The sequence below is a fragment of the Aythya marila genome, assembly GCF_965140915.1.
Source record: "Aythya marila genome assembly, chromosome: 1".
NCBI classification, from domain to species: domain Eukaryota; kingdom Metazoa; phylum Chordata; class Aves; order Anseriformes; family Anatidae; genus Aythya; species Aythya marila.
The window spans coordinates 136,760,135-136,775,617 of record NC_139042.1 but is presented as its reverse complement, the minus strand read 5'-3'; the positions used below and the strand labels follow the sequence as shown (position 1 = coordinate 136,775,617).

Genomic DNA, 15,483 nt, shown 5'->3' with positions numbered 1-15,483 from the left:
TTCATTTTCCTTTAAATGCGATACTAATATAATATTTATTACTATATGTTCATATAAAATTTGAGTAATCACTGCCCTTAATGAAGAAGCAAATTCTGGTCTAAAAGAAGGCATTGGAATCTTCTGTCAAATAAACAAGCTTCAAAGTCTCCTTGCGATGCTTTTCTGGTGCACACATCATCATTGGTTTTTGACTCATCACTTGGTTTTTTGACCTTTTCCACTCCCTGCTAACTGCATTAAAATAGTTGTGTTTGACACTGAGGTAATACTGATGAACTGGCAGACAATTAGATCTTGTGTGAACAGGAGGGAAGTGGCTTCTGGTCTGTTTTCAAGATGAATTCATTGAAGAAATCCAATTTCTCTCTTTGATGTTTTCTGAACTGTCAGAACCTGAAGGGGGAAGAAAAAGGAGCAGTGTCTGATTTGAATGGCACTTCAAGAGTAACGCCAACATTTGCTCTGTTACCAGTGTGCATTTTCCTTGGGCTTTTCCAGCAGACTCTGTGGTCTGTGAAAAACTGACATGTGCTGCCTCTTCTCTCTACATCAGGAGCAAGAGAAGGGATCTTCTGCGCATCCTGAGTGAGACATGCAGTGCTGCAGGGCCAGCAGGACCTACTGGGATGTTGTATAAAACACTTCATAGGCATAGTCTGAAGTTTTACACAGGCCAAGCTCATAGAAGTTGCCTTTTTGTCTGTCTCTCTGCTGTCACCCACAAAAGATGCATGTATTTAAGCTTGTTCGTCAGCTTCAGTAAGTCTTGACAAAAGGAGTAATTAAATAAGAAAAATAATGGCAGTTCTTGTAAGCCCTATGGAAATGAGCACTGCCACAGTGGAGAGTCTCACATTAGTGTCTCCCCCTGAAAAGTAGCTTTGGGTCAAACTGAGCTGGATTTGCTGGTGTGATGAAGCAGTAGTGCTGGGCAGGTCCCAGCAGTGGAAGAAGCGTCCTTCAGAGCTCAGGCTGCGCTAGCCACCCATGGACCCACCACAGGACTGGCATGGGAGGCAGATGGTCTCTTTTAGTTCTGCAGCCCCTCAAATTACTTGACGAAATGCATTTGTTTAGTTTGAAAGTGGAAATCTGTTCATCTGGTCTTTAGAGTCAGCCTCTAAAGTTTCAGTAGGTGGCCAGGAGCCTTGTCTCAGTTATCAAATGCTTCTCTAGCGGAACCTTCCCCTCCTTGTCCTCAGCTTTGCTACCAGGCTCTGGGCACAAAAGGCAGCTGCATGGGGTTCTCTGTCAAGCTTTAGCTGACAAGTTCATAGAAAGCACACAATGTGATGTGTCCATTGTCCATGTGTCCAAGGCAGAACTGTCCATTTCCTCATCTGTCTTTCATTCCAGTTTTTGTTTCGTGGCCACCTTTATAAAGAATAAGTAATGAATCCTCCTAGAACAAGCACGGTGTGAGCTTGTTGGTTAAGTTTGTTACTGTTAGGATTTGTATACTTCTGGAGCTCTCCTTTTTATGGGAGTTGTGTCCATATTGGATATTTATATTAGAAAAACCCAGTTACACCTAAGGGGAACATCCCCTATTTTCATGTGTCCCTTTTGCTGCAGAGCTGCAGGCACATCAGCTGTTGTGCTTTACTTTAACACCCAGCCTTAATCTGTTTTATCTCTGAGGTGTTGTCAAGTCTCTGTTCTGTGCTTTGTCAGTCTGCACTTAACTATTAGTAAGAGACCCTATTTTTAGGTGATTAAGGGTAAAACTTCTGGGGCAGATCTCTGAAAGCATTTTGAGAATAGTAAGGAGTTACATGATTGGTGATGGAAACAGTACTTTTAACAGCAACTTTCAAGAGATTTTAGGATTGCTTCATGACTGATCTGTCTGTATCTTAGAAATAATGCGCAGGTTGAGATATAGGATTAATGTGAGTATGAGGGAACATCTGTGTTATATTCAACATGCATGCAAAGGAAAGATAATAAATATGTGTGGATGGGGGAGATGGATGTTCCTGTAACAGTAACAGGAATATTTGGCTAAATTAACAGCTGGTAATTAGAACCATCCAACAGCCCGCTTATGCTGTGTAAACACTGGTGAGCTGCTCAAGGTGATCTTTGAAAGCTGGTAGGAGGACAAAATGGCATTCTCCTCTCTTTCCAGCACCCTGTGGAAAAGAAAGGTATTTAGGGGAGGTGGAGAGCAAGAAAATGAAGAGAGTACTGGGCTAGAGGATGGGGGAAGTGTGCAGGGTAGATGCAGATGTTGATCTGTACAATAACAAATGATGTTTCATTGGACCAGCCGTAGTACCATAAAGCCAAAGATGACTAACTTGGTCAGTGTGAGGAAAGGATGTTTGTTGATGGGAATGAAGAAAAATGCTTGAATTTTGAAAACTAACTTTTAGTAGATGGAGCTTTTGCTGCCCTCTGCCTCCTTCCCCATGCTAAATCTTTTTCACAGGTACCTGGACTTCTCTAAGAAAAAAAAAAAAAAAAAGCTTTCAGTTTTTAAATTCAGAATCTCTTCTTGAATGTTTCCTGTAATAGTTAAATTTTGATTAGTGGTTACATCTCTTCGTATGGCTACATCTATTTGAAGGAAGCATAAGAATGAGGGGGGAAAAAAACAACAGTATAACATGGAATAAGCCTAGAAAAGAGCCACCTTTTTTCTCTGTATTTTATGTTTTATTATGTTGTCATTTATCTTGAATGGTTTTATTGAGTATTGGGTGAAAGCATTAAATATTATCTGCACTTCATAACCCTCTATTAAGTGTTAACCCCCTCCTTTTTTAAAAAAAAAAATGTTGTTATTGGTGGTTGTTTGATATAGCTACTCTTTCATTTGCAAACCATCTCTAGTGGTTTACAGAGCTACTGTCATCCCTGCAACTGCAGTAGAGCAATTGGCAGCATTATGGAATGCTCCTTGTCTGTTTCTGTATAAAATAAAACAGATGAGCTGATGTAAATGCTTGTGGTTCTCAATAGTTATTTCTCTTTATTAATTTAGGGTTTGTCTCTGATGGTAGTTTAACTAAGGATCTGGATGGGTGCCATTCCCTTAATGGAAGGTAGCTGTTCCCAAATCAACAAAACTTCCCCGGCTACCATTTGTTGCCACCTGATCCCATCTTCTTTCTCTCTCTTCTTCCTGCTGTTGGCAACATTAGCTAGGAGATTTATTTATATAAGGATTTATGCAATGAATCTATAATAAAGACTAACTTATGTTGTGGAAGTCTGCTGAAAGTTTTTAATCCATTTTTCATCCATTTTTTCTTCTGGGTTTGGCCCTATTTGGTTTCCTGAGTTGGCTGAGAGGTGAGCTGAAACTTCTGATGTCAAGATTCCTTTAACCATCCTACCTTGATGAGTGTAATCATGACACGGTACACAGGAAACTGCAGTGTCTTAATTCAGGGGAAGTCTGTAGTCACCACTTTGCAGAACCATAGCAACACTGTAATTGAGTAGGATACCTGATCTTGCCAAATTTATGGTAATGGATGTATAAGCTTGTAAGTAAGAAATTTAGGCTTTACTGTAAAGATGTAGGAGGTGTTGGGTTGTCTGCCACATGCAAGAGTTTATGCTGCAAAATCACTGACAGCTTTTGGCACCTTAACATGGTTTCATAGAAACTCTTCTTGTGCAGCCGCAAGTGGTGAACAGAACAAGTCGGCGCCAGAGCACATAGGGTACAGCTGTCTGTTCAATGTGCTGCAACCAGGGGATGCCTGTCACCCGGTTAAAACCAAAATCATTTCGCTAGTCTGGTCATTTTTAACAAGCTAGCCAAGCAAGAGCCGAGTCAACTTTGGGCAGATACACAACTTTGCAATATAATAATGATGGATCATCTAAAAGTAGAGCAGAACTAAATTAATTGACTTTTGTCTCAGAAACATAAAGGACAAGCAGCTGAACGTTACAGTCAATTTATCACTGCTACTTTGGTATCTCTTACTTTCATGTTGGAAAATACATTAGATTATATAGTCTGAAATCACTTCTGTCTCATATTGCTTTAATTTGCTCCCATAATGTCATCATCCCCACAGATTTTTCTTCAGACTTGGGCAGGGCCTATTGTACAAGTAAGATAGACTTAAAGTTGTGCTAGCTACTCGCTGCCAACCAAAGGTTATGGTGACTTACATATGTGCAGTCATGACCAGAAACAACTGGCTATTTAAAAGTGAAGAAGGAGATGCATTGTGCTGCTAATCCTGCTTGGTCAGCAAGTTTTTTTTTGTTTTTTTTTTTGGATATAGTGAAACTATTGCATTAATGGTGATGGAAAAGTCTTCCATTTAACTCACTGATATCAGATTGGTTTGCTGAAGAAGTAGAGTGAGAAACTTCTACAGCTTTGTTGAAGGGAGAGTGTTTTTTTTTGTTTTTTTTTTTAAACAAGCAAAATTTTTAAGACATAAGTATAATATGTAAAAGTTGTCTCATTTTCTCTATCCTCTGCCCATGACCTTCAAAACAGGTAAGTAGTTGAATAAGAGAGTGCAGAGCTCTTTCAGTCCAGCTTTACCATCAAGAAGGCAGACAAGCCATATGATTTCAGAAGCTATTTAAGAGAGAATATTTCCGAGTTATTTGTCAGTTATCTATTTCCAGTCCTTTGTATATTTGGCAATTGGGCTGGTTGGTAGGACTAGAAAGAACAGTCTGCCAGATATTGTAAGCTGGGAGGGGATACCGTTCTGATTAAGGCACTGCAAAGTGAGTGAGATTTCTTAGATCTCGCCCAAGAGATTAGGATCAGGGCCCAGTTACATTTATCAAAGACTTCAGTGGAACTTTATTAAAACAGTAGCTCTGCTAGTGACCTGGGGATTTTTTTTTCCCATGGTTTCAACATGCCCTTGTGATTGATTTACCATTTGCAGGGGCTGGAGTTGTGGTGGACAAAGGGTGTTGTTCAGAAGCTACCTCCAGAAGAAATGCACATTTCCTCTTACTAAACAAACAGCACAGTGCTGCCAGTAGCCCTATTCTAAATGAGGTAGTTAGGCAGACAAATATAAAATTCGCCTTGAAGCAAAGCATCCTCAAACTGTGAAACTGGAAGCTAAACCAGCCTCATCTTTCTTTTAAGGCTCAGATTGCTATTCTGTGTTCCAATCTGTACACTAAGTTCATTCTCCAAATGCTTAAAGTTCGTTTTTTGAGGACTGTCTGCTTCATTTACAGCAGAAGTGAACAGGTAGTCTGCATGGTTGAAGTACTTTTCTCATAAGAAGTTCTTCATGTAGGCTATACATTGATTTTTGCTTTGGAGAATAATGTGGGTCACGATCTGTGTTAGAAAACAGAAACATGAAATAAGAATCCTTTTTTTTTTCCTGCATGTTTTCAGGTGCCATTATTTTTTAAATATAACTATGTATAAATTGTATTATGTGTGTGTATATATGTATATATGCACATACACACGCTATATGCATAAGTCAGTGCAAGCAACTGGAGGTGACAGAAGCTCTTTAAAATGGAAGTTAGTCTCATAATGAAATGACAGCTCAATGGATGCTGTTATTCCAGATCCCTGATATACTGTGTTACGCTGGAGGTAATCAATAGTTCAGCAAGATGCATACATGAATGTTTTGTTGGGATGGGTTTTGTTTATTTGTGTGTGTGTTGTTGTTTGTTTGTTTTTTTTTATAACCATTTTTCAACACACATCTATCGAGAATATATATTTTTTTCTACTGTGAGTGCCATAAATCAAAGGCAGAGTTGTTGAAAAGCTGCTAACTTTTTTTTAGAAATGAATACAGAAGATGGCAGGATTAATATTGGATGGATGGATGGATTAATATTTGAAACGAGATACTGATTGCATCCTTTCTGAAGTCAATGATCCTGAAGTCACTGATGCTACTTAGAGGATTGGGGGCTAATCTGTAATAACAGGTTAAAATATGTGCAGAGGAAATAAGGGTTTACTTGGGAGCATGAGGAAAGATAGGTAACAACACAATGTCAGAAGTACTTGATATGAGAATTTTGTGGTTATAGTTGATGTTGTAAGGATAATAAAGTAACATTTTATCAGGAAAGTGTGTGTAGAAAGAAGAAGGATGACTTTGTAGGGATGAATGTCCCAGAGGAAATGTTGAGGCATCTAATCTTGAAGCACTTCAAGCTTGTATTAACAAATTACTAAAAAACAACAAAAAAGTGTTCCTTATGCTTATAATGACAAAGCATGGGTTCCATCTCCCCAGACCTCAGTCTTTAAGCATATTAGCATCTTTTTTAACTTTTGTTGCAGTATTCATGCAGAAGTGAGAACTTCTGTGGAAGTTTGTCCACATCTGTAGCTATATGGGAAAATTCCTAATTAAAATACAAAACAAAAACATGTCCATATAGTCTTCTTTACAAAGACATTAGAAATTACAAATATAAAATCTCTTCTTTTCTTGTGCTGCTTCTTTGTAAGGAACAACAGGCACTTTGTGTGAGAAAGGCTCCAGATAGCAGCCAACAACCTTCCCAAGAGATAAAGAGTGAACAAATAAAACTGAAGATTGATCTTACTCTTTCCCTTCTTCCACCAGTCCCTCAAGGAACTGCTGGGCTCTGTTACCACATCTTCCATAACATTTATCTAAGGCATGTAGTGACTAAAAATTCTAAGCTTGTTTCCTACAGAACAGGGAAATTCTTATGCCATACCTAAGAGAATTCAGCAACTGTGTGAGAGAGTTATTTTGAAAACTTTTCATCTTTTGATTCATAAATTAAACAAGCACTGTCCATGTTCATGGCTTATAGAGACAGGAACAGGTGGCGGAGGTGTAAAGCAGGATGGTATGAGCAGAATTGTTGTGTTCACTTGATTGACTTTGAAACCAGCCTCAGATTTCTGCCTTTGGGCCCATGCCCTTCAGCTTTCTTGTATCCAACTGGGTCACAGACCTGCCCCTTTGCTTTGCTCTTCTGATGGGTGTGGGCTGTCTGCTCTCCGGCATGGAAAAACATCTCACAGTTAAACTCCTGAAAAGCAGTACTGGCCATCTTTGGGACTTTGGAGAGTGCTGCCCCTGAGACACAGTGTGGTGGATTTCTGGTGCCAGCCTGTGCAGAAGCGTGTGCTCCACACTTCAGGTGGTGGGTACACTTTGCTGAAGCTCTGAAACCAGACTGCACTCTTAATTTATGCAGCTGAGGAGCATACTGGGCAAGACAAAAAGAATTTCTGCACCTATTTTGCACCTTCTCCTTCTTAAGACTCTTGTATTATTGCCTTGGCAATAGTTGGTCCCCCTCATGAAAAAGCGTCCTCTGCTATAAATGCCTTTCTCTGCCGAGTCTTTTCAGTTCTCTGAGATTTTGCATTTCTTTTTAAAGCAAGGGATTTCTTGTATTATTGTTTTTAGCAGGCTTCCCAATCTCTCTTCATGTTACCCAGGTAGATCTGACATGCTGCACTCCTCCAGGCCTGCTGCTTGTACCAAAGCTGTTTGTGGTGATGGTAGTTGACTCAAGTAGGTTTTAAATGACTCAAGGCACGCGGTAGTTAACTGGAATTTGTGAAATGATCAGAGATTCTTCGATTACACTGAAAATTTACAATGTTTTCTCTTTTCTCCTTCTAACAGATTAAACAATAAAAAGGGATCTGTATAATTATGACATGAAGATTGATTTTAAAAAATATAAAAAACCTTCCTACAGTAAATTACAGCTATTTTGTCTTATGATGTTTCCAAAGACAAGCATTGTCCTAGTTGTCTAAAATCACTTATCTAACACTAAAGACAAGTGATTTTTTTTTTTTTTCAGTTAGGAGACTGTAACAAGAACTGCTGCTCAAAAAACTTTTGTTCTGAAAACTGCTTGCTGGCTTCTTTGTTTATCAGATAAAATGGGTTGCTACATACATGGCTATTACCTTGTGTTTTTTTTTTTTTTCTTTTTTTTTTTTTTTTCTACATTTAATAAAGATACAGGGTTTAAAATCCAAAGAACAGACATAATTCAGGCAATGGTAATGCAAGCCTTGACAGAACCGTACATTATCTTATTGCTGAATAATTTTAATTCATGTCTTCAAACTGTAATAATACAGAACATAGCATTTGGCAGATTTAGCACATTAATACTTCACTTCCTTGATGATAAAAAGGTGTCTTGTTCTGCACAGGTTATTATTACTCTCCCTCCACTTACAGTTCCACTTGTCTCTATGTTTTTAATGTAAGGAAATAGCTGGGGACTTTGACTTTCTTTTGTGCCTCTCATCCTTACTAATTGGCTATTACATGGTGAAAACTGCCCAAAAAAGCCTGTAACATGCTGATTTAAGCAGCTGCCTACAGTTCTTCTTCAGACTAGATGAAGTATGTGAATGAACTGAGCTTGGAGTTCACCTAGTTTGTCAAAAGCTAGCTAATTTTTGTGAGAACATGTTTAGCTGAGGTGCAAGTTGGTTGCTGGAGGTCTGTTTAGTTTTGTTCTTTAACTGTGGGTAGTGCTGGTTGGACCACAGTTGGTAACAGAGATTTGTAACATAGCTCTTGCAGTGGGAGGGAAACAGGCATGTGGCAAAGCAAGAAAAGGAAATGGAGCTTGAGCTGTGTGTGTTATGTATTTGTGTCTACATCAGTCTCAACCTAATGCAGAGGTGGCAAATTATAATTAAAATGTTGTGGAACCACAGTATGGATAGGGCCTAATGCCCTAACTACTGCAAATGAAGAACCGCCTAGCAGCAAAGAGAGCACAGAGGGGCTAGTTTGCTAGGGGAATCCATGGTTCACCTCTTCCCATGCCCACCTTCCCCTGTAGTCGCTGTCTGCCTCACCTGCCCCTCTTGGGATGGAGAAGCCTTAGCTTGTTGTGGTTTTGAAATGTGAAGCCTCTTGCAGTGTGTTGGATGAAATACATTATTTCTGATCAGTATAGAAAATAATAATGCAGGATTTTAAAAGCAAACATTAATAACCACATATTGGTGATTTTACCAATTGAGAAAACATGACTTCTCCTAAATGCAGTCTAATTATAGACCTAATATGGGAGAAGGAATTGTTCAGAAAGCAATTTGCTGAAGCAGAAAGGCAAAGGTATGTGGTGGGTGTTGTGGGTTTTTGTTTTGTCTTAAAATTCTCATTTCCACATGTCCATTTGAATCAGAAGAAGCATCAAATCTGAGGAATGGAGAGAGAGAAACAAACAAACTTTCCCACCAGAGTGGGAAGACAAAAGCAGGCCTTGTGTTCTGACAAATGGTTTTGCACACTTAGGGTACCTCTGGGAGAGGTGTGCATATAGCTGTACAGGTTCCTCTGCTGGCCCTTTAATGCCCCTCCATCTCATGCAACAAATGCTGCTTTATGAGAATTGGTATGGGCACTGATGCCTCCCACAATGCTTGTTGGTAATGCACACTGTGCCTCTTACAGGTGGATTTGCTGAATTCTCCAGCTCTTTTCCTGGTCTCTGTGAAGGAAAATCCACGCTCGTCCCTACGTGCATTTCTCAGCCTTGTCTACCTGTCTCCAACATTGGTCCAACCAGGATTCTGCCTCATCTCTATCTTGGGTGCCAACGGGATGTCCTCAACAAGGTGAGCATTCTGGATGTTATGCTGTTTACATGGGTGAGTATATAATCTCCATGTGTCTTTTTCCATGCTTCTATTATACCTCATTATTACAGCTATAAAACCATCTAAAGTAGATCTAAATGATAGCCTTAGACAGCTTTATGCACAGCCTGCTAGGCAAGAACTAATGATATACAGTCCACATAAAGAATCCACGTGTCATGTAATAGGATAATTGATCTCTCTCCTTCCTCCTGGAGAAGATAATACGATACCTTCCTCAGTAACCTACCAACCAACAGCATGCTATTAAATCAGCCATTACAGTAGGTCAGGTAGTTTACTGTGTATAGCACCAACTGGTTTGTTTTGGTGTGTGTTGCATATTCATACAATTATGTTAATAGTTCTAGTGGGATGAAATAAAGATTGTCTGTCAGTATTTTCTCTAAACACTTACATACATGTTTTTTTTATACATGTATAAAGCCTAAGACTGGAACTATCCTAATAGTCCTATAATTAGATCATATTCATATACTCATTGGATTTACCTTGGTCTTTAAAATCTTCAACATCTTTGTTGCTATGTAGTGAGTCAACAATTCAGAACCTATTCACATATGATGGATGTCAAGGCAATTTCTTATTTTTCATACCACAAAAGTAATTTGTGGTCCCCACACAAAAGGCAACAGGTAGATTAAAATACCAAGTGAATTAAAAAAAAGAAAAATCTGCTTTAAGTGGTAGAGTATTAGATGCTTTTATGCTGTTTGTTTCAATATGTTAATGATAAGTGCTATCCTAAGCCCCACTGGGAGTGGTGGGGTCTCTTATTCTCCTTTAGGGCCAGGGACATTTGGGGATGTGAATAGAAATCCCATGCTGTAGCTCTTTAGTGAATAGTCTGAGGGGTGAAAGAGGCTGTTCATGTTACTTGCAGTAAATCAGTGCCTATAAATAGGTGTTACACACAGACACAGGATGCGTGCCTCACCAGGAAGGGAAACCAAGTGGTAGCAGTAGTCAGTAATTTCACTATAGGGCTGGAGGAGTCTGAAACTACTACAACTACTACAACTGCTACTGGTAAGCCCTGAGTGTGGCAGAGTGTTCTGTAGGAGAGTTTAGACCTGGTAGGGTGTCTCATGCCATTTCATTTACAACCTTGACAGTATTTCAGCACATGTCCATCACATAGCACGAAGCTCTGCAGCTTCAGAAACTTTAGAATTAATGTGGGGCTCCCAGGAATTGTTCAAATTTGCACTTCTTGACCTGATGCATTTCTTAACCATTTTAAGGAAAAATATGCATTTTATGAGTTCAGATCTGCTCATTGCTCGCACGTTTTTCTTCTTATTTAAAACAAGTCACAGGCAATTCTTTATTCTGAGCATGTTACTTGTTCACTGCACTGAAGTAGACCGTAGTGTCTTCATAATTTATGTCTTTAGTTTTGGTGTCTGCGTGTGGAAAATCTTAAATGGCTCTCATCTTAAGTAGTGGTACCCTTATTAACTTAAAGAAGCTGTGGGAACAAATGAAGATTTCTGCCTCTGAGAACAAATTTGATGCTTTCACTGCAATTGGCAGCTCCCAGTTTCCTGATCCTTTATAGTTTCTTGATTCAACCCAAAGTTAGTGATTGTTAGAAATGAGGATTTTAGAAATGCTAAGGGCAGTGAGGTGCTCCAGGTGGCTTGTGTTTGCTGCTGCTCTTTCTTCCACACTCTTTGCTTCTTGGAAAGCCTAGATCTTATGCAAGGGTTTTAGGGAAAGCAAGGAGGATGTCTCCCAATAACATGGAGTGCTCAGAACTACCAATAGCTGGTATGAAAGCTGAGAAGTGAAGAATATTGAAAAGGGAAAGGTGAAAAACAAAAAACAGTGATCAGAAGCAGAGTTCTGTCTCTGTTATGACAGTCAAGAAGACGGTAAGTGGTTAAGTTTGCATGTTCTAGTTTAATGGCCTTGCTGCTCTGTCAGTTACTGAAGATACGAAGTGAACTTTCTGTGAAAATTGTTTAATTCAAGTTCAGATTTTTTAAAATAACTTTCTAAAATATTCCAGTAAGATTCCCAACACTGCAAAATATAGTTGTATACATTGACCTTACTTTTGAATGCTATCCGTGAGGTCCCGTTATTCCTCCTATTTCACAGACATACTCATTTCTCTGAAATCTAAATGTCTCAAAAATACCTGCAAAAAGAAGTCTTCATTTGCAATGCAGTTAAACGTAACGCTTTAGAGATGTGAATTTTCAGCATAGCTTATCAAGATGAGGTAATCTTTTCAGAATCTTTAGAAGCTTATCTCTGAGTGCAGGGGGGAAGAAACATCTGTCTTGAACATAGATTGTCCTGCAGCATGACCTTTTAGGGACACTGATGCTATTTGCCACTAATGCCTCTGCTGATAATGATTGATGTATGGAAGATAAGCAAACACAAATGTTTGGTTTGTGTCCTTGAGCAAAACTAATGATTGCTTCAGAAAAGTATTAGGAGATTTTGCTTTATGGGTTTCTTTTTTAATGCTTAACTCTGAAAATGTTTATAGATTTCCTGCAGTTGACATGCTAAGAACCTCATGAAATTTCTGATCTCACTCTTCAATGTGTTCTTTAAATAAGTTGGGGATCAGTGGTGCTGCTTTACCTAAATGCATGTATTTGCAAAAAGTGTACTTTTTCACCATTACCAGATTTCTTTTACTCTGGTTAACAAAAAAGTCCATTTGACTTGTTGGGTCTTCATGTGATATATTGGTGGCTATCAGTATCAAATGGCAGTGCAAGAGGGTATGTATTTTGACAGAAAATCTGTTGATTTTCAGATTTGTGAAAGACAGACACACTAAAGTCTAACTTATACATGAGTGACAGTGTCCTCTGAGAAATTTAGGAAAACGTAAAAAATCTGTTTGGCTGTGGGCCTGAATGAGTCTCCTGCTTACGTCTCACATTTTGTACCAGCATTAGAGTTGTAAAAGTTTCTGCTTTGCTCCTTACCTAACTATTCTGTTTTTTAATTCCAGACCTGGATTTTATTTCCTGGAACAAAATAACATTTTAGGGTGCCATTAATTTTAAGATTAAACAAGTCATAGAATGTAAATAAGCTGACAAAAGAGCATTTACCTTCTTTTCACAAAGTTGTTAGTATTAGGATTTCTGGATCTTCCTCCCATCATAATTCACTTCTTCCTTTTGGATGTCTTACAATGAAGGCACTGTTATGGTTATTATATTATAGTGTGTTGCGCAGGGAATGATTGATACTTTAGAACAGAAGGAAGCATGACTTCTTTCTTTAGCCTTGGTCTCAAAGACAAGTACTAACACATTTTTGCTTTTTTTTTTGGCTCGGTGATTTCAGACTTCGCATCTGCAACATTCTAATTCCCATTTGGATAATCAATTCCACACTGAAAATCTTACATAACTGTGGAATTGTGATCATTGGACCATGCAGTCCACCAGCACTTATGCTTTAGACAAAATAATAATAAAAATAAAAAAGAGAAGGCTTTTATTTCTAAATTCACCAGCTTTCCAGCACTACTTAGCTGCATCCTCAACAAACGTGCATCATGAAAGTCCATTTCTTAGTGATACCTTCATTGCCTCCCTCTTGTGTATAAGGTTGGGTGACTTCTATGCATACTGTGGCTCGAGACTGTGCATGTACCTGCTATTTCAGTTGTTTGTTGTTTACCTTTCGGGCGGTAAGTGGTGACTATAGGTGTACAGGGTTAGTATTTCAACTTAGTGGCCTAAACTAGATGCTTATTTTACAGAAGTTGATGCTGAACAGCTTGGGATCCTAGAGTTGTAAGGCTACATGGCTCAGCACAGTCACAGATTCTGGGGCTTTCCTTAGCACATGTAAAATACCATGGTAACTCCTGTGCCAAGAACCCCAATCCCTCTCTGACTAATTCCAACAATTCCAAAATTTCCTTGCAGCTCTGCTTTTAACCTTTCAGTGTATGAGAGTTTAAATATAGGAAAGGGAGGTGAGACTGTGTTGTCTACAAAAGGCATGCAGGGCTGGAGGGAAGCATGCTGTTTGAGTTGGGGAGATGTTAAGGAATAGAAAAGGGGGACATTGGTGACGGTGCTGAGGAGCTGAGCTGTACTGGGAGTATGACCTAGAAAACTAGCAGTGTTGGAAGAATTAAAGGTGAGAAGTTACCTTGACACATTCAGCCCTTTTTTGACCACTGATGCAAATCATATTTATTTGTCATAAATTATATTTATCACAATTATTTATACTTATATTGTTTATATATTTATATTTGAATTTATTTGTGATAAATTATATTTATTTGTGATAATTTGCTCTGCGAGCAATTGCTCAACTCTTGTTCACCTTAGATGTTTATGTTTATGGTATAGAGTATATTCATTAGTTTAAGGTACCCACGTCTTCATACACCTCTGGATATGCCAGCGTAAGGGATTTGGGGTGTAAGTTTAGTGGAGTTGTCCAGAGCAAATTTGTCTCACTAGCAGAGATTTATGTAAATTCACAGTTTATAACTGCTACATAAAGCATGTAGTTAAGTGAGGATGGATTTGATACACTTTCTTCTGCAAATGGCCATGAGATTCCCTTCCTCCCCTTCAGTCCTTTGTTCTCACTGAAAATTTAATTTATGCCTGCATATACGTACTTGTACGTGTTCATCCCTTCTACGTACACACTGCAAAGTACACACAGTGTACCCGTGTAGTAACTACCACACATTATTTAAACTGCTCTGATATGTGATCCAGAAAACATGCATTCAAGTCAGCGAACTACATGTGACATAACTACTTGGTTATGTCACCTTGTATGGTGAAAATTTAAACCAAAGAAGCAAAAAAAAAAATGCATTCTCTTGGAAGCGATGCTTCATAGTAACAGAGAGTATTCCACCATTATTTCTGCTCTGTGTTGCCTTTGTTCACTTGGACTTTGCAGCCTGCATATTATTTGGTCGCAGTGGATGTCTTGTTAAAAATTGCTTGAAGAATCAAAAGCCTAGAAGTCAACTTTTTCAACAAACAATGCCCCCAGTAGTTTACTTTTTCGCTTTATTATGTGTTTTGAGTTTGTGGTCTCTTTGAAATGGCCCAAAGGTGTTGTTTGACTTCTCTAGTTTTAATCATTCTCTCTTTCATAGGAGCTGATGCAGCAGAACGATATTGGCTATGTACTAAATGCCAGTAATACCTGTCCAAAGCCCGATTTCATTCCGGAATCCCATTTTCTGAGAGTGCCAGTGAATGACAGCTTCTGTGAGAAGATTTTGCCTTGGTTGGATAAATCAGTTGATTTTATAGGTGAGAAGAAACTTCATACTGGCTCTCTAAAACAGTTGTTGGGTAACTCTGTGTCTGACTCCTATCTTGGCTGGAGGATACCTGAGTGCTTTCTGGGTGGTATGAAAATACCCTAAGGATCTGCGTATATGATCACCATCGCTTTATAAGTACAGAAGCAAAATAATACCAGGAGATTCTGCCTCTGTGTGTTCCAGCACTTACAGGAAAAAAAAAAATACTTTTTAAGAGCACAACTCTGCTTTCTGTCATCCTGGTAGACACCTGATACATTCTTGCAGAGAATGAATTATAAAATTAGACATACAGATCCTGTCTTTAGCTTTAAGCAGCGAGCTAACAGATGAACTGGCCAAATTGTTCCATCATGAATACTTGCTTTTTACTTGCATATAAAATTAGAAACAATCACCTTTCCCAGAAACCTAGATAGGGTTACATTAATATAAGTGAAGTATGCTGTAACTGCAGTGTTTTCTGTGTGTAGTCACATGCTTTTTCTAAACCCAGTGCAGTGATGGAGAAAATAAGTGCTTTTTATTTAAAGCTTCCATGAGATCTGTAATTAGCAGCCGATTTGGAAGT

The 15,483-nt window shown here is 38.7% G+C and overlaps 1 protein-coding gene across 5 annotated transcripts in view; it reads left to right on the top strand.

Annotated features, from left to right (window-relative positions):
• Positions 1-15,483, top strand: part of DUSP16 (dual specificity phosphatase 16) — a 69,094-nt gene that overhangs the window by 45,207 nt on the left and 8,404 nt on the right. For all 5 annotated transcript variants that reach the window (XM_082776707.1, XM_082776706.1, XM_082776703.1 and 2 more), the window contains 2 exons: positions 9,411-9,574; positions 14,739-14,898. In XM_082776707.1, the coding sequence (XP_082632833.1) occupies positions 9,411-9,574; positions 14,739-14,898 (324 nt within the window). The remainder of the gene's footprint in view (positions 1-9,410; positions 9,575-14,738; positions 14,899-15,483) is intronic.